The 19,155-nt window shown below is 37.3% G+C and overlaps 1 protein-coding gene across 3 annotated transcripts in view; it reads right to left on the reverse strand.

Annotated features, from left to right (window-relative positions):
• LOC107653351 (signal transducer and activator of transcription 3-like) overlaps nucleotides 1-6,800 on the reverse strand; it is a 26,324-nt gene extending 19,524 nt beyond the window's left edge. For all 3 annotated transcript variants that reach the window (XM_016440052.1, XM_016440048.1, XM_016440062.1), the window contains exons 1-3: nucleotides 6,755-6,800; nucleotides 5,689-5,822; nucleotides 245-488 (exon numbers count right to left, since the gene is read on the reverse strand). In XM_016440052.1, coding sequence (XP_016295538.1) covers nucleotides 245-488; nucleotides 5,689-5,822; nucleotides 6,755-6,790 — 414 coding nt within the window. In that variant the 5' untranslated portion in view covers nucleotides 6,791-6,800. The remainder of the gene's footprint in view (nucleotides 1-244; nucleotides 489-5,688; nucleotides 5,823-6,754) is intronic.
• Nucleotides 6,801-19,155: the final 12,355 nt, after the last annotated feature.

Raw genomic sequence — 19,155 nt, forward strand, 5'->3', positions numbered from 1 at the left:
ATATATATATATATATATATATATTGTGTGCAGGTTAATTGCGAATTTATTTATAAATGAAACCCAGATGGAACGTTCAATAAAAATCTAAAAATTTCTCTCTTGAAATTTATTCACCATAGAAGCTCAACGAGTATGAAATATCACCCACGAGTAAATACATTATTCATCTGTATGTGTTTAAATGTGCCTATTCAAGAGTGTAATTGTGCATGTATGCATATATGTATGTGTGTGTGTCTACCTGCTGTGCAGTGGTGGCCGTCTGCAGCAGACGCTGCTCTTCCCACAGGCAGCGGGCCACGATGCGGGCGATCTCCATGGGCTTCTCCAGATACTTGCTCTGCAGGTGCTGTTTGATGCGCCGCAGGTTGTGTTGGTACAGGACATTGTTCTCCTGCAGGAAGCGGCTGTACTGCTGATCGATCTCCCCCAGCAGGTTATGGAACACAAGCGTGGCGTGAGACTCCTTGTTGGCCGCATACGCCCTGTGACAGACAGAAGCAAACAGGCTCATGTGATGGTTAATGAGCAGCTTCCTCCATTCCATATATGCATTTGATAATTACACGTGTCATTATCTGCAACAAAACCAAAGCTTTGTCAAAGACTTCTGTCTTTGTCTAAATGCTAAAAAAACAGTTAAACTGCAAAAACTGGCAAATAGTGTGGATTTTCAAAGTCCTGGCTCTCATGTGTAGGTATGAGTCACTGCAGTTTGCCGTCATCATCAGTCACATGATCTCAGTTTTTCTGCTGTTACTCAGCACAAATTCCAAACTGCTGACCTCATTCAGAAGGCAGCCATCAGTGAAGAAACACACATCACTGTTATCCATTACGCATTAACAAGGAATTAAAAAACTACAACCAAAACAGCAATACTTTCACAGAGACGGCATCATTATAGTTTTAATAAAAATAATTTTAAGTGTCAAACGGCTGGTTCAGTCCCTTTAGTTTTTGCCAAATGACACACATCAGCACATTTTCCAGTGTCAACAAGGGCACATGAAAATATCATCAATAAAATATCTATGTGTATAGCATAAGCAGTATGACCAAAATGTTAGATCAAAGTATGAGTAATTTTATATTAAGCTACTGGTATATACAGTATAATACAGTTCTTTGCTAGAAATGTTTGTATATTAAATATTATATTAACCATGTGGAAATACATATTTGTTGATAATCCAGTCATTTAAAGGGGTCATATGACGTTGCTAAAAAGAACATTATGTTGTGTATTTGGTGTAATGCAATGTTTATGTGGTTTAAGGTTAAAAAACACATTATTTTCCACATAATGTACATTATTGTTGTTCCTCTATGCCCCGCCTTTCTGAAGCGCGTCGATTGTTACAAAGCTCATCGGTCTGAAAAGCGAGGTGTACGCTGATTGGCCAGCTATCCAGTGCATTGTGATTGGCTGAATACCTCAAGTGTGTGACGGAAATGTTACGCCCCTTGCCATACTGTGATGCCCTGTGTCCTGGTGCGACAAGACAAAAACAATAAAACCCATTACAAACGAGGCATTTTTTTGCATCCAGTGGGGACATAATTACTGATTATAATGACTTATACTGTCTTTTTACGCGTTGCGTATCGCGCTGCATAAACATAAAACCATGTCTGCATTTCTGATCGGAGAAACAACAAGCGCTACTCTACACTGCTCAAAACTCGCGTTTGAATCGGAAACGGCCGGCGGGCTGAGTGAGCGAAGGCCAGGCGGGCTAGAGTGAGCGGAGGCCGGCGGGCTTGAGAAAAGCACGACCGGTGGATTCGACGAAGGAGAGGCCGGCGGGATTGTGGCAACCACATGTGACGACCCCGGACTGGACTCCGCTTCGTCGATCCGATCCGGCGATCCACAGCGCGAAGTTGATGTATTTCCTCAGCGACCAGCACGGATCAGCTCTAGTCATGACGAAGCGGATATCGTCCTCTTTTGGAAGGCCAAACAAAGTAGTTTTGCTTTCACAACGAAATACACAGTGTTTCCACGACATGGCGGCGGCAGCAACAATACTACAGCGAGAATAAAAGTTACGCCTTCTTTCTTTGCGTGAACATTTGGGCGGTGTTATGCAAATCTTCCCACATCGTGACGTAGACATGTGGGGGCGTTAGAACAAGCTGTTTTAGGAGGGCGTGGTTGACTTAACGTTTATAAAGAAACAATTTTTTTTGAGACTTTAGGTCTTTGCAACTTTACAGATCTTCTTTATGCACCAAGAGCTTGTAACACTCCAAAGAGAAAGGAACAATTTTAATCGCATCATATGACCCCTTTAAATACTTTACAAATATATAGTACTTCATTTAATTTGATTATTTTCGTTTTTATTTGGAACAGACTAAAAAAGGTAAGATTCATAGCAAATAAGTAGGGTTGGCATCAGCATTTCACTCCTCTCAAGTGTAAATAACATAAAACAGGGTTGTTATCTACTGTGGTCTAAATGAGACATTAAAATCTGCTGGTTGACAATTCTACCGCCATACATGTGCCATGCTTCATGCTTCTCTTTGACAACTGCAAATTTAATGAGATCAAATAATGAGCGAAGACTGAGTGTATCTACATAAACAATGGATTGTGTTTGAATGGTTGGTGTACGAACGCACTATCACCTCTAGTCTTTGACCTGAAGCAATAATGTGTTTTTTATCAATAATTTACAGGCTTTATTATACTGATGATTATGTTCCTCTGAGCAAATAATCCATTCAGAAAGTTCTATGACACTGTCAGCATGAAACAAACCAAACATCCCATGGGTTATTTGTATTGTCTCATGTTTACTTTAACCACACTAACGAGAAAACTGAGTGCATGAGAGGGTAATGTGAAGGACGATATCTTTGGGCTTTCAAAGCGAAATACGGCACTGAAATTATACAACAGAGTATCAAAACTCTAAAAGTTTAGAAAAGTTAAAAAAAGACTAATTCTATTAAAAGCACAATGCATTATATAAACATATCACCCCTTCAAATGTTACATCACAAACATTTAATATGCGGCAACCCAGTGGTTATCTAAGTGTGGTGCTGTCCCCATGGGAGCATATGGGAGATTTCACTAGTTGATAACCAAAATTACCCAGCTTAATTTTCTTTCCCATTTTTTTTTCCTCCACTCTTTCGAATTAAAGATGCATGCTGTGAGTCATTTCAGAGTGACATTTCATATTCCACAACAGAATCACACAGAAGCCATTCACACTGATGCTATGAGCAAATTCAGAGGGAAAGAAATGGCACTGGTTCATGTTATTGTTCACAGCAGACTTTTCAGGAGCACTTTACGGGCAGAGGCGTGACATCACTAAAGATGACTCTAAAGACGATCACTAAAAATCCTTCTAAGAATAAGGAAGTGCAGTTCAAACATGAAATCTATAGGAGAGGTTACAGCTTATGAGTATAACAAGCTGCTAAAAAAACACCTCCATGTGTATACAGTGCTGCTTTAAAGTTTGTGAACCCTTTAGAAGTTTCTATATTTCTGCATAAATATGACTCAAAACATAATCAAAATTTCACACAAGTAAGTAGACAAAGAGAACCCAAACAAACAAATGAGACAAAAAAATATTTTCTTTGCCATTTATTAATTGAGAAAAATGATCCAGTGTTACATATCAGTGAGTGGCAAAAGTATGTGAATCTTTGCTTTCAGTATCTGGTCTGACCCCCTTTTGCAATAATAACTGCAGGTAAAGTTTCTTGTAACTGCTGAACAGTCCTGCACAACATCTTGAAGGAGTTTTAGCTCATTCCTCAGTACAGAACCACTTCAACTCTATGATGTTGGAGGGTTTCCTCCTATGAACTACTTGCTTCAGCTCCTTCCACAAAATATCAATTGGATTAAGGTCCGGAATTTGACTCAGTCATTCCAAAACGTTAACTTTGTTCTTCTTTAACCATGTTCTTTTCTTCAAACATAACGCTGCTCATTTAAACCAAAAAGTTATATTTTGGTCTCATCTGTCCAAAAAACATTTCTCCAGTAGCCCTCTGGCTTGTCCGCATGATCTTTAGCAAACTGCAGACTGGCAGCAATGTTCTTTTTGGATGCACCATGGACACCATGGTTGTACAGTGTTCTCCTGATGGTGGACTCATAAACATTAACATTAGTCAATGTGAGAAAGGCCTTTAGTTGCTTAGAAGTTAGCCTGCAGTCCTTTGAAACCTAGTGGACTTTTACACGTCTTGCTTTTAGAGTGTTCTTTGTTGGTGGACCACTCCTGGGGAGGGTAACAGGGGTCTTGAATTTCCTCCATTTGTACACAATCTGTCTGACTGTGGATTTGTGGAGTCAAAACTCTTTAGAGATGTTTTTGTCACCTTTTTCTAGCATGATGAGCAACAGCAACTCTTTTTCTGAGGTCCTCAGAGATCTCCTTTGTTCATGCCATGATACACTTCCACAAACATGATCAGACTTTGATAGATCCCTGTTCTTTAAATAAAACTGGGCACGCACTTACACCTGATAATAATTTCACTGACTGAAAACAACTCTGAAAAACAGATGGACTCTAATTTCACCTTCAAATTAACTGCCAATCCTAGAGATTCACATACTTTTGCCACTCACAGATATATAATATTGGATCATTTTCCTGAATAAATCAATGTCAAAGAACATATTTTTGTCTCACTTGTTTGTTTGGGTTCTCTTTGTCTACTTTCAGGACTTGTGTGAAATTTTGATTATGTTTTGTGTCATATATATATGCAGAAATATAGAAAATTCTAAAGGGTTCACAAACTTTCAAGCGACACTAATATATATATATATATCACAATACAAAAGAAAAGACCTGTCGCTACATCTGTTTTTATCTTGATTATATGGTGTAGAGGTGTAGGCAGAATTTTATTTTTGGGCGGGCCTGGGCAAAAGTGAGATGGGCACTAGTAACTAACGGACAGGGTCGGACTCAATATTCAGGTCATTTCAATCTTCTTTTCTGTGATCCTATTGAAAAAAAAAAAACATTGAACACAGTGGAAGACATAGTAAAACTACCACATCTCTGTCACCGTCAGGAACGTCCTCATTGTCAACATAACCTAAAATCATTCACAAAAGCCCCAATCCCTAAATACTGCTGCAGATTACAGTAGCTACAACCTGTCCACATACAAAACCTGAGTATCAGTTAGAACAAAAATTAAATACGGCTTTATTTATTCAGAAACAGAAGTAATTTCATTTACATTTCATCATTCTACATAAATGTAGCCTATTCAAGGCACTGTATTTCCTCATCATATTTCCTCAAATAGGCTATATTATATATAACTAAAGTGTATAAAATTATTTTATTCAGAAATGTCATTTCTAAATGATTTTTTTTATTTGTTAATTCATTATTTAAATTAATAGACCTACATATTCGGAAACAGGTGCAGTTAGTCGTCGGCGTCAGTTGCAAATATTATAAAAATAATCTTTGTGAGGACGACTGGCAACAGCTGGTCTTAAATTCTTTAGACACCGCACACTAAATGACTGAAAACAGTGACTGAGCCCAAATTACATTCATAATTTAGCTTTATTTATTTTAGTTATTATTTATTATTTAAGCTGCTCAGATAAGACACAGACCTTCAGAGTGCTAAGGTCTCTTATGTCACATCCTGTTGCTGGCAACTCACCAGTCCTGGCTCTCAATCCAGGGGGCCAAGAACTGCCGCAGCTCCATAGGAAAGCTGTCACTGTACAGGTGATACAGCTGCTCCAGATACCGCGTCTCCAACTGCTGTAACTGATTCCACTGGGCCATGTTGACCTGCAGGATAGAAAGAGAGAACTAAGAACTCACTTGTCATGAGGAAGACAAACATAACTGGTCCGTTGAGTTTGTCAAGTTATTATTCCTCGTTCCTTCCTCAAAGAGTTGAAAAAAAGGCGAACTTAAAGTAGAGTGAAAGTACCTCAACGACCTTTCAAAACAGACATACATAGCACATATCAAGATCTGCAATGTTATTGCCTCTATGTGCAGCTAATTTCACAATTTAAAAAATCTGTATCTAAAAAAAAAACCCCCAGCAGGTAAATGTTTAGTCTTCACTAGCAACCCGGTCTTATCAACAAAACAGAGAAACATTAGCAATGTCAAGGAAGTGTAATGTACGTGTCACCAGTATGTCGAGACAAAAGAAATCAGTGGCTGTTGATCGTAAAGCAGCGAGAGCATCCGTTGGAAGAGGAAAACCTCAAAAGCCCATGGACGCCGTTTCTCTCTACATTACCTCAAAATGCTGTGGAACACACACTCGCAGTTCACCACATCCACACCCACACGCAGAGGTTTGTGCTGACAAACAGACTAAAAAAGACCAGTGCTGGCACACAACACTTTTTCTTCACTCACTTTTGCTCAGGTTTGCACACTGAAGGATAGAGAGAAAAGGACACAAGGGAAATGCATCCTCAAGTCCAAGTGAAAAAAGACCTATAGTGCACGAAACTGCTTTTCTTTATTTCACTTCTCTTTTCACTAAACTCATCCAAATACTGAGCTGCAAACCTGTAAATTAGCTAAATGAGAACTGTAAAACTTGTTTTTCCTTATAAAAGTAAAAAAATATATATTTATGAAAATATATAAGAATATCATAAATAAACAAACAATAATTAAGAAATTGATTGATTTTCGCCAGATAACCTTTCAACCATGAACAAGGCTATATCACGAAGGAAATAAAGCAAACTTACATTATCCACAAAACAGACTGCAACTTGACTGGCCATGTCTACCTGCTGTGAAAGCAATGGGGAAGTGAACTAGGGTTGTGACGGTGAGGACATTTTCCCACCGGTTAATCGACGTGTGACAACACCGGTAATACCGGTATCACCGCGGGGGCGGGGCGTTATTGCGGTTTAACACCGTATCACCGTCAGCACTGTCTATCGCGGCAAGCCTATAGTGAACTACTATATTCATGCACCGGTAAAACTGAAGAGTGTGAGGTGGAGGGTTGGACACATAGATGACATCATTTTGGCTGGATAGACTTTCATGCTTTACCTTCTCTAGGTTACCTATTGCATTTATGACCACTATAAAGTCATTTTACAAGTCAATGTACAATTATTAAACTATCAAGTACAACGTACAAAACAATAAACTGCTGTGAATGTAACATTTTACTAGCAAATCTTTTGTATTTGACTAGTCTCCCAGCAATGGCTATAGTTATGGCAGATTAGATGTGACTGAGTTCAAGGAAAAACAACTCAAACAACAAAACGGATGGGGGAAAAAATCAAGACTATCATGATAAAACCCAATAATAACACGAAACAACACTAAAAATCCCCGACAGTAAGTTTTTTTTACTCTAAGTGCCTGAGCTACTTCTGACATGATGGACAAATGGGTTTAAACTAGTCGCTTTGTCACATCCAGTGTAGACAGCCTCATGTTTTTCCAGCACGGCGCAATGCGGTGTAGGTATGTGTAAGGTTTTGCACACTATACACAGCATATTAACTAAAATATTAACCACGTTCGAACCATCAAGTAATATATCAATAATCAAGAATGAAATTGGATGTCATAGTTATAAAAATTGATCACAGACCAATTAACGATATGACACCACAGCTCCATCAAGTACATGTTGACAAAACTGACAAGAACCAAACTTGGGTCTGGATTTTAATATAAGACCATCAGACGGGACTCACACTTGTCCTTCCAGCTCACTTCTGATTTGTCACTGAAAAGTTAGCATTCATTCATACTGTACATCCATTTTTATGCCTTGTAAACAAACATATAGTTTTCTGTGTTGTATTCTACGTTTACTGTGTTGTATTCTACGTTATTGCAAATAACGATTATTGCCAATTTGTCACCTAGATCATTTTATCTAATTGTTTAACATAGATGAGGTTTGATTGAAATTAAATTGCAAAAATGACTTGATAGTGATAGTTATGAAAGCTTCTTTAAATACCTTAAAACGCATTTTATGTGTGTCTATGAACTCATGGACTTACATAAGTGCAGCATTTTCTTCTTTTGAAAAATTATCGAAATTTTTTTTTTAAAGAAATATAAAAATATTTCTATAGGCGATGTATAATTTAAATTCTTTTTTTTTCTTTTCTGGCCAGCAGAAAATAATCCTTCCCAATAGGGAAATCTTCATTTAGAAACAACCACTGTAAATTCAAACGCCCTGATCAATCTATTTTAAAACCGAAATTGAGCAGACAAACAAAGCAGTTCAATCAAATCTAATGGGAAAGGAAGTCTCTGTTGCACAATACGAATAACACAGGTTACATAGATGCAACAAGAACTGTTTTGACACCCCTGTTTTTTTTTCAGGAACATTGCATATTAGGAACACTGCATAATAGATTATACACATTACCTTGGATCATATTGCCAAGAACTTTATGTGTAGAGGAGGAAACCACAAAGCTTATGATCTATGTGCTCCCCGAGGGAAGATTTGGTTGTCTCCCACCACCTGGCATCCATTCTCAATTTACAGCACGTCAATGCTCCCAAGAATAACAACAACAAAAAAACATTCCCAGGAATATGAATGATAATCCCAAATCAGTGCTTATTCATAACGCTCTTATTTCCTGTATCTGTTCTCATACTGCAACCTAAATGTCTGCTGATCACTTACACAACTTGAGAGAGGCTCAAAACAATACCCTGGCACTCAGTGTTGGTTAGCTTTCCTTCCTTGACATGCTGAGTAACCAGAAGCACTTCTCAGAGCTGGTGTGACTTAAATGATGTTGGCTGAGTTTGTGGCTCAAAGTGCACAGAGAAAAATGTCAGACACAGAGGATGAGTCATACTGAACTGAAAACCAGCAAGCACTTCAGGCTGTAAGAAGTTCTCTCCGAAATATCCAGCAGCCTCGGCGGAAAGCTGAAGGAGAACAATAGGCTCAGAGATGTGAGGGATTCAGGTAAAGCTTGGAGGAAGTTTATATTTCAGCTCTCAAATGAGTTTCCATAAACGAGGGAGTATGCAAACTACCCTAAAACCGCAATAAGTACACTGGTGTCCAACCCTGGAGGTCAATAGCCTGTGGTCTAAGAGATGTACTATAAATGTACTAAAGTGAAATTTCATATCAATAGAAAACAGCTTCCTGTTATTTGAAATAACTTCCTGATCAACCTCTTTGGCAACTTTAGCTACACTAGAAGATTTTATGAGAATTTAGACTCCTACACTCTATATTATTTGCAATGATGGTTCCATAAAGAACCTCTAAAGGGATAGTTCACCCAAAAATGAAAGAATGCTGTTAATTTAATGACCCTCAGGCCATCCAAGATGTAGGTGACTTTTTTTTCTTAAAGGTGTCATATGATGCGATTTAAATTTTTCCTTTCTCTTTGGAGTGTTACAAGCTCTTGGTGCATAAAGAAGATCTGTAAAGTTGCAAAGACTAAAGTCTCAAATCCAAAGAGATATTCTTTATAAAAGTTAAGAGTCAGCCACGCCTACCTAAAACGGCTCGTTCTAACATGCCCCCACATATCTACGTTACGATGTGGGAAGATTTGCATAACGCCGCCCAAATGTTCACGCAAAGAAAGAAGGCGTAACTTTTATTCTCGCTGTAATATTGTTGCCGCCGCCGCCATGTCGTGAAAGCACTGTGTGATTCGTTGTGAAAGCGAAACTACTTTGTTTGGTCTTCCAAAAGAGGACTGTGGTTGATAAGCACAATTGTCTGTTACCAGTGTCGTGAATACTGTCTCTGTATAAGCTTGCCTGTGGGCAGTGCAATACATGTGAATTTGTTGACTAATCTGACAAAACCGGCGAATGGAGAAACCTCGTTTGGAAACCATGTCCACCGGCCAGGTAAAGTAGCCCATGTTACACTATGTTCTACAAATATCATTACATATTTTTATTTAATGTTACTCCAGAATTGAAAACTACAATGACAAAATGAACGGTAGTATGTTTGCCTAGTATTTTTGCTCGCATAGTTCGTATGTAGCATTGTTTGCAAAGGGTGTAATTTGTATAATAGAATAAAAAGTTGTCTGCATAATCATGTAGCCATAATGTCCATAATAGCCTATACATCGGACATTGTCATAAGTTTAAGGCTGTAAAGTTACAGAGCATCTTTATTTGAATAATCGTTCAGACGTGAAGTAGACTTGGGAATTAGTTTTTGGATCTTGGGTGTCGAAGCAGACATGGTACCCATGGCATTGGTTTTGAGACTAACATATTAGATCGTTTTGTCTTATAGTTAGCTGTTGGCTAACTCCACCCAGGCTACGAGTAAAATATGTGACGTATGCCGCAAAGCAGGCCGCACTCTTCCACTGACAGGGGATGGGCGGGGCTTTGTGTACCGACCCGAACACAAAACTTACAGAATGTGGTTCTAGCGGCTAGGAGGCTGCTCGGGTAGCAGCGGCAATAGAATTCGTCCGGTTAAGAGATGTTCTACCACTGAAATAATTTTAGAGACATTATTTTAAGGTCGAAAAACTACATAGTGTTGCTTCTTAAGTAGAATAAAGGAGATTCTTAGCTGAAACAGTGGTCCTTGGTGATTCATAAAATGCAAGTCAGTAGCTGCCCGTTTTTGAGAATTGAAGAAAAGCATATCAAGGAACACAAAATAATACCAGTGGCTCCTGATGATATATTGAGGTCTTATGAAGCGAAACGATCAGTCTGTGTAAGAAACTGAACATTACTTACAACATCAATACCTGTAATCCATGGCCTCAGGCAAAAAGGGAAATGCTATTCTTTTCATTCTTTTCCTTCTTTCGGACAGCTCATTTCAATAATCTGGTTCAATTCACTAGTTTGTTTACATAATCAACATAATCACTAACATATATGCACCTTAGATGGCCAGAGGCTGAGTAAATTAACAGCAAATTTTCATTTTTGGGTGAACTATCCCTTTAACATGGAATCTTTCCATTGCACAAAAGGTTCTTTTTAGTGGAAAGGTTCTTTAGATTATTAAAATGTTCTTCACACAAGAATGGCTCTTTTAAGATCTGTTCACTGAAAGGTTCTTTGGGGAACCAAAAATGTATTTTCTATGAGATCGCTTTTTAGCACTTGCAGATCCATCATCCCGAAGTCAGTGGGTTTTCGAATGGGTTTTTGGTTAAATGTCTCAAGCTCAAGATATATTAACATTTTATTCTTTTTTTTAAAGCTTTTACTTGTCTTGAAAGAGGCGGTTGCTAACAAGTGGCTAAACGGGACTACAGAGGGCTTTTAGGACATGAAACGTCATCACACCGGACAAGTCATCAACTCACTACTCTGCTTTCACAGCCTCGGTGTTTCTAAAAGGGCTCTTGCAAACTATTCCACATGAGCTGCCGGAAGCTTAATGTTTTTGTAGTTTAAAGGATGTGACACTCACAGATGAGGCCAACTTTCAGTCTGAGATAAAAGGCCCAGACCTGGCTGCAATCTTAGCCTCCTTTTCATTTCCGTGAAGATTACAGAAGAAGCAAGCTGTTCTGATCTGTTGTTCTCTGTCTTTAATTAACAATGTCTCTCACCTCCTACCTGTCTACTACGGCACAATCATTCATAAGATACAAGTGGGAACAGATGCACAGTTTAATTAAGTGGCATTTCCTGCAGTTTCTGCTGCTTGAAACTGATTTTCTGTTATTCCGATAAATTCTAGAATTAGCTGTAACAAGCACGGGATCTTATTCAAAATAGTGAAAGGATGACAAGCAATTGTGATTTACATAGACGATCATTTACAAATATTTATTATTCCACAGAATATGCCTTATTTCCATCAGACAGAACCACTTTTATACAAAATGATGTACAGTATAAGTATACTACTTTTGGATAATAAACCAAGGTTTACTTCAGTTTTGAAGTGAACACTTAGAACTGAGCATATGGCCTGTCAAAGTACACTCCATTTGACAGCATGCCATATGACCGACTTCTGTGTTTCTGTGACTTCACTGTTGCTACCTTGTGGACCAAGTAATTAGTGCAAAACAATTCAAGGCTCATGCACATTCAAGGCTGATGACAAAAAATATAGGCCTACATGTAATCCATTGAAGTTTGAACTTGCAACATGTATAAAAACTGCTGTCCAGCATTAGCCTAACTCTGTTGCATTTAATTTATTGCATTTCTTGCCCTGCTGTGAAATAGATTTTATATTTGCTAGATATAGTTACATTTTTCATTAAATATTACATTTACTTTACATTTTCTTTTGTTAATTTTTTCTTTGCAAATACAAAATCTGCAACAAGTTGGAAACTATAGAGCTACAATCTTACGTCATAAATTGAGAAATTCAATTTTTCTGGTAAACAATGGAATACGAATTAAACCATTACAGACTGGTTTATAGTTTAACACATTTGCACTGATGCCTTCAAAACTATCACTACCATCAAGTCATTTTTGCAGTGTCAAATCGGCAGAATTTGCAACAGCAATGTAGAAAACATCACAAAAAATTGTTTAAGTATACAAGGCATACAAAAATTCATTTAACAGATCAACCAGCCCAAAACACACACCATTACCAACTGTAATAATAAAGTAATTTCTGTAATTACTTCACCCTGATTCCAAGATCACAAACATATAAGACATATAATATGTCAAAGTAGGAAGAATTCATGAACAAAAGTCATAAGGAAATCTTAAAAGGAACTGAACTGAAAAATTAATGCAGTATGAAGAGGGCTAAACCTGCAGTTATTCAGACTTTCATTTATTATTAACTATATGCAACATGGTCCATAATATTCATATTATCCTAATTAAAATATATATATTAACCAAGTAGTAATGAAATGTAATCATTTTAGTTTGCTTGCAAAACAGCAGATGGAATCTGACATCTATCTGATCAGTCAGATTTCATCATGTGACCTGTGTGTGACTTCCCCATGTGTAAATATCAGATCAAGAAAAAAAATAACTGTTTATGTGCAGCATGATGAACACAACCTTTGATTCTCTTTTGAGCAGGAGTGAATCAAGGTATCTAGGCAGTCTGGTGTAAAGCAAGCTCAGGGCATAAATAAGTAATATCAGGAACAGCTGACAGCTGCTGCCTGCATTTTTAGTGAAACTAGCATGGGTTTCAGATAAGCGTGCACGACTCTAAACCAGTGCAATGAAACAATGAATCTTCAATATGGTGATCCCAATGAAAAGAAAGTATGTCACACATATCATATAGATTAAAAGTGGCAAAAGCATGTCATATTCTGACTTTCATCTTACATCAAGTCAAAATGATAATGGCTGCTTGTGCAGCAAGGCTTTTTAACACTTGCCTGTAAGCCTCTGATGATATATTGAGGTCTTATGAAGCGAAACGATCAGTCTGTGTAAGAAACTGAACATTACTTACAACATCAATACCTGTAATCCATGGCCTCAGGCAAAAAGGGAAATGCTATTCTTTTCCGCAAACTGGTTCTTTCGGACAGCTCATTTCAATAATCTGGTTCAATTCACTAGTTTGTTTACATAATCACACAATGACGTAACATATATGCACCTTAGATGGCCAGAGGCTGAGTAAATTAACAGCAAATTTTCATTTTTGGGTGAACTATCCCTTTAACATGGAATCTTTCCATTGCACAAAAGGTTCTTTTTAGTGGAAAGGTTCTTTAGATTATTAAAATGTTCTTCACACAAGAATGGCTCTTTTAAGATCTGTTCACTGAAAGGTTCTTTGGGGAACCAAAAATGTATTTTCTATGAGATCGCTTTTTAGCACTTGCAGATCCATCATCCCGAAGTCAGTGGGTTTTCGAATGGGTTTTTGGTTAAATGTCTCAAGCTCAAGATATATTAACATTTTATTCTTTTTTTTAAAGCTTTTACTTGTCTTGAAAGAGGCGGTTGCTAACAAGTGGCTAAACGGGACTACAGAGGGCTTTTAGGACATGAAACGTCATCACACCGGACAAGTCATCAACTCACTACTCTGCTTTCACAGCCTCGGTGTTTCTAAAAGGGCTCTTGCAAACTATTCCACATGAGCTGCCGGAAGCTTAATGTTTTTGTAGTTTAAAGGATGTGACACTCACAGATGAGGCCAACTTTCAGTCTGAGATAAAAGGCCCAGACCTGGCTGCAATCTTAGCCTCCTTTTCATTTCCGTGAAGATTACAGAAGAAGCAAGCTGTTCTGATCTGTTGTTCTCTGTCTTTAATTAACAATGTCTCTCACCTCCTACCTGTCTACTACGGCACAATCATTCATAAGATACAAGTGGGAACAGATGCACAGTTTAATTAAGTGGCATTTCCTGCAGTTTCTGCTGCTTGAAACTGATTTTCTGTTATTCCGATAAATTCTAGAATTAGCTGTAACAAGCACGGGATCTTATTCAAAATAGTGAAAGGATGACAAGCAATTGTGATTTACATAGACGATCATTTACAAATATTTATTATTCCACAGAATATGCCTTATTTCCATCAGACAGAACCACTTTTATACAAAATGATGTACAGTATAAGTATACTACTTTTGGATAATAAACCAAGGTTTACTTCAGTTTTGAAGTGAACACTTAGAACTGAGCATATGGCCTGTCAAAGTACACTCCATTTGACAGCATGCCATATGACCGACTTCTGTGTTTCTGTGACTTCACTGTTGCTACCTTGTGGACCAAGTAATTAGTGCAAAACAATTCAAGGCTCATGCACATTCAAGGCTGATGACAAAAAATATAGGCCTACATGTAATCCATTGAAGTTTGAACTTGCAACATGTATAAAAACTGCTGTCCAGCATTAGCCTAACTCTGTTGCATTTAATTTATTGCATTTCTTGCCCTGCTGTGAAATAGATTTTATATTTGCTAGATATAGTTACATTTTTCATTAAATATTACATTTACTTTACATTTTCTTTTGTTAATTTTTTCTTTGCAAATACAAAATCTGCAACAAGTTGGAAACTATAGAGCTACAATCTTACGTCATAAATTGAGAAATTCAATTTTTCTGGTAAACAATGGAATACGAATTAAACCATTACAGACTGGTTTATAGTTTAACACATTTGCACTGATGCCTTCAAAACTATCACTACCATCAAGTCATTTTTGCAGTGTCAAATCGGCAGAATTTGCAACAGCAATGTAGAAAACATCACAAAAAATTGTTTAAGTATACAAGGCATACAAAAATTCATTTAACAGATCAACCAGCCCAAAACACACACCATTACCAACTGTAATAATAAAGTAATTTCTGTAATTACTTCACCCTGATTCCAAGATCACAAACATATAAGACATATAATATGTCAAAGTAGGAAGAATTCATGAACAAAAGTCATAAGGAAATCTTAAAAGGAACTGAACTGAAAAATTAATGCAGTATGAAGAGGGCTAAACCTGCAGTTATTCAGACTTTCATTTATTATTAACTATATGCAACATGGTCCATAATATTCATATTATCCTAATTAAAATATATATATTAACCAAGTAGTAATGAAATGTAATCATTTTAGTTTGCTTGCAAAACAGCAGATGGAATCTGACATCTATCTGATCAGTCAGATTTCATCATGTGACCTGTGTGTGACTTCCCCATGTGTAAATATCAGATCAAGAAAAAAAATAACTGTTTATGTGCAGCATGATGAACACAACCTTTGATTCTCTTTTGAGCAGGAGTGAATCAAGGTATCTAGGCAGTCTGGTGTAAAGCAAGCTCAGGGCATAAATAAGTAATATCAGGAACAGCTGACAGCTGCTGCCTGCATTTTTAGTGAAACTAGCATGGGTTTCAGATAAGCGTGCACGACTCTAAACCAGTGCAATGAAACAATGAATCTTCAATATGGTGATCCCAATGAAAAGAAAGTATGTCACACATATCATATAGATTAAAAGTGGCAAAAGCATGTCATATTCTGACTTTCATCTTACATCAAGTCAAAATGATAATGGCTGCTTGTGCAGCAAGGCTTTTTAACACTTGCCTGTAAGCCTCCTTCAAAGGTTTTAAACACTTATCTGTATCTGATTGGTCTTAAACATCAGGTAATTTTGGTCAACCTAAAAGATTGACCAAAATACAGGAATACAGGAGGAGGAAATTCAAAGAAATGACAACTTGACTGAGAAAAACTGTCAAAGATCTTGTCTGCAGTGTAACGGTTTTCAATTGCAAAAGAATCAGTAGGCCTATATACTGCATATATCAGTATATTGTGTAAAAACAAAGCAACAAATTTGAAACAACATGCACTGGGTCTTCATGTAGCATCCAAAAATTAGCACAAACCTAATGAAGCTTTAAATGAGAGCAATTGGACAACCAGGTTGATATGCTATACAAGTTAAGTAGTTTACAATTACAATGTCTGACCCCACTGACCTTTACTCTCATCCGAAAAGCTCAGAGAAACACATTAATCATCAGACTGGGAGAATATCCATCACATCAATGTTAAGAGAGACAGTGAGATACTCTCACATTTACAGTTATAACTACACTCACTAATGCAAATTAAATTATGCAAATAAATGAATAGTGTTTACTTCTGTTACACCCCCCCATTATTGAACACTTAGCTATGCTTGTAAAAATAAGTGAATCATAGGTGACTACAAATTGCACATTTCTACAATGGCAACTCTACCATCAGTCTAAGTCCAAGACAACTGCCACACTGAGCAGAGCAACACAAAAAATAATATAAATAAATAAAGATTAAAGATAAATTATACAATACAAATCTGCCGACAACTACAAAAAAGAGGCATATATTAAAGATATGTGCAGTCATTGTAGAACATTATTAAACAAGTATGCCTAACTTTCATGTTTTTTTCTCAAGGACCATTACCTTCTTGATGAAATAGTCTTCAAAGGTTCAACAAACAGCTGCTGTGCCTGACAGAACTGCAACAATAACTGCTCTAAATCAACAAGCTCACCACCCACATATGTTCACCTGTAAAGGTTTGGCTTCAACCACAGTTTCCCAGAGTTTTTGGAGCATGTATTAGAGCTGTCAAAATTGCTGAAAAACTAAATTCGAATTTTGTATTTAAATATTATCAAAATTCGAATTATATTCGAATTTAAAATGCATAATTTCAGTTAGGGTGAAGAAAAGCTTTTTGCTTCTCTCCTGAGGCCACAAGAGGGCGCATCATTCAAAGCATTCAACGGCTTGGTTTCAGTTTTGACGTAAACAACATCATCTCCGCAGTGACGTTCTCTTTTTCCACTATATTTTTAATGAACAACGCAGCAGCGCCACATCTAGTGGCTTCAGCTGGATAGGCTAACAAACTCATTATAATGCAACGACACTTACATCGTCATCGCATCTCGTGCGCCGCTGATAAGGCTGCCTCCTTAACGCACACCTAAAATTCATTGCCAACAACAGTTGCTAATGTGTCAACAAATGTTATGTCAAAGAAATGAACTTCCCCTTCCATTTTAACCAACTGGAAAACTAGTAACTAGGAATATCATAATGCATGGAAGATATATTATGCTGGTGCTCAGAGGGAGCACATCTTCATGACACTACACCCCAATACATTCAGTATGACAAAATGATACAGATGCTGGAGGCACTATGGCAAAGAGCAGAAGCAGACCTTGTTTTTTCAATATGTGGGTGTAAATAGGAAAGCTACAGAAATAGCATAAAATCTACAAGATCTTGCAAAAAAAGAATCAATGGAAAATGTTTATAATTATTTATTTAGGTTAAAGCTATTTTTCCAAATAATATCACTAAATAATATATAAATATATACTGCAAAGCCTTGTCTTGCACAGTACTCACTGAAGTTCCACTATTAGTTAAAGGTAAAACTGGCCTTCATTAGATCAGTTCACTCAGTGATAATGGTGAGTCATTAGGGACCCAGAAAAAACAAGATATAGATATGAGATGTCTAATGACTGAGTCCCTGGAAAAACTAACTCTACGCCCTTCTCTGAAGTGCATTATATGTGAGATTGAGAAGAGATAAAGGAACCGATTGTTTAATGCAGCAAGGGCGATATCTGACCTGACTCATTTGAACTGCTTAAGATCTTTAATGATATAATGCTGAAGGTGAGGTACAATTCATATTTCTTTATTAAATAACTTACAATTTCACAAACAGTGTGAGTGAATCACAGCGCGCTCTCTCTCTCCCTCTCAAAATGCACAAATGGCTTCAAATCACCACATCGCGTCTCCACTATAAGCGAGCAGCACAGTTGACACAGGAATTGTCACTTGCACAATCAAGGCCAATCAAAGTGTAGCATTGTCACTAAATTTATAATTTGCATTTCTTTTTAAAGGGGTCATATGATGCGATTTCAAGTTTTCCTTTCTCTTTGGAGTGTTACAAGCTGATTGTGCATAGATAAGATCCCTGATGCCAGTGATTAAACCATTCCGCACTCGGGCGCTCTCCTACAGACAGTGCGTTCATGCACACTTAAAGCGCACACACATAAGGCTGCCTCACATACAGCTCACCAAATCAGGATTGTGCTGTACCCCATTGTAAAAACAAAAATGCACTACATTTAGGTGAAATAATTATATATTTTTGAAAAATGTCAAAATAAATGCCCCCCTTCCACCCCTCAAATTAAAAAATTCCCCCCACAAGAGTCACCTAAGAGGGGAATTCCCCCTATTTTCACAAATGAAATTCAGGCCCTGAATGAATGTCTATAAAAATCCTGACTGGAGCATCACTATAAATAATTCAACATGATAAAAAAGAAGGCTTCAAAAAGCTCGGTATCTGTGAACGTATCGGCAGATACTGCTTCCTGTGATCGGCTCCAAAAATCCTGATCGGAGCACCCTTATTACAAAAATGTAACAGACTGACCTTAAATTAAAAGTAAAAAAAAAAATATATAATAATAATAGCAACATATACTTCATTAACTTAATGTTAATATTCCAAATTACTACAAACTGTTACCTTTATAATATCCTGACAACCACCTTAAAAAAGAAAGTTCTAATGAGAGTGGATCAAAGTTCACCACAAGTACACTCTAAAAAATGCTGGGTTGTTTCAACCCAACTTTGGGTCCAATATGGACTCACC

Source organism: Sinocyclocheilus anshuiensis, unplaced genomic scaffold, assembly GCF_001515605.1.
Source record: "Sinocyclocheilus anshuiensis isolate Anshui unplaced genomic scaffold, SAMN03320099.WGS_v1.1 scaffold2013, whole genome shotgun sequence".
In the NCBI taxonomy this organism is placed as follows: domain Eukaryota; kingdom Metazoa; phylum Chordata; class Actinopteri; order Cypriniformes; family Cyprinidae; genus Sinocyclocheilus; species Sinocyclocheilus anshuiensis.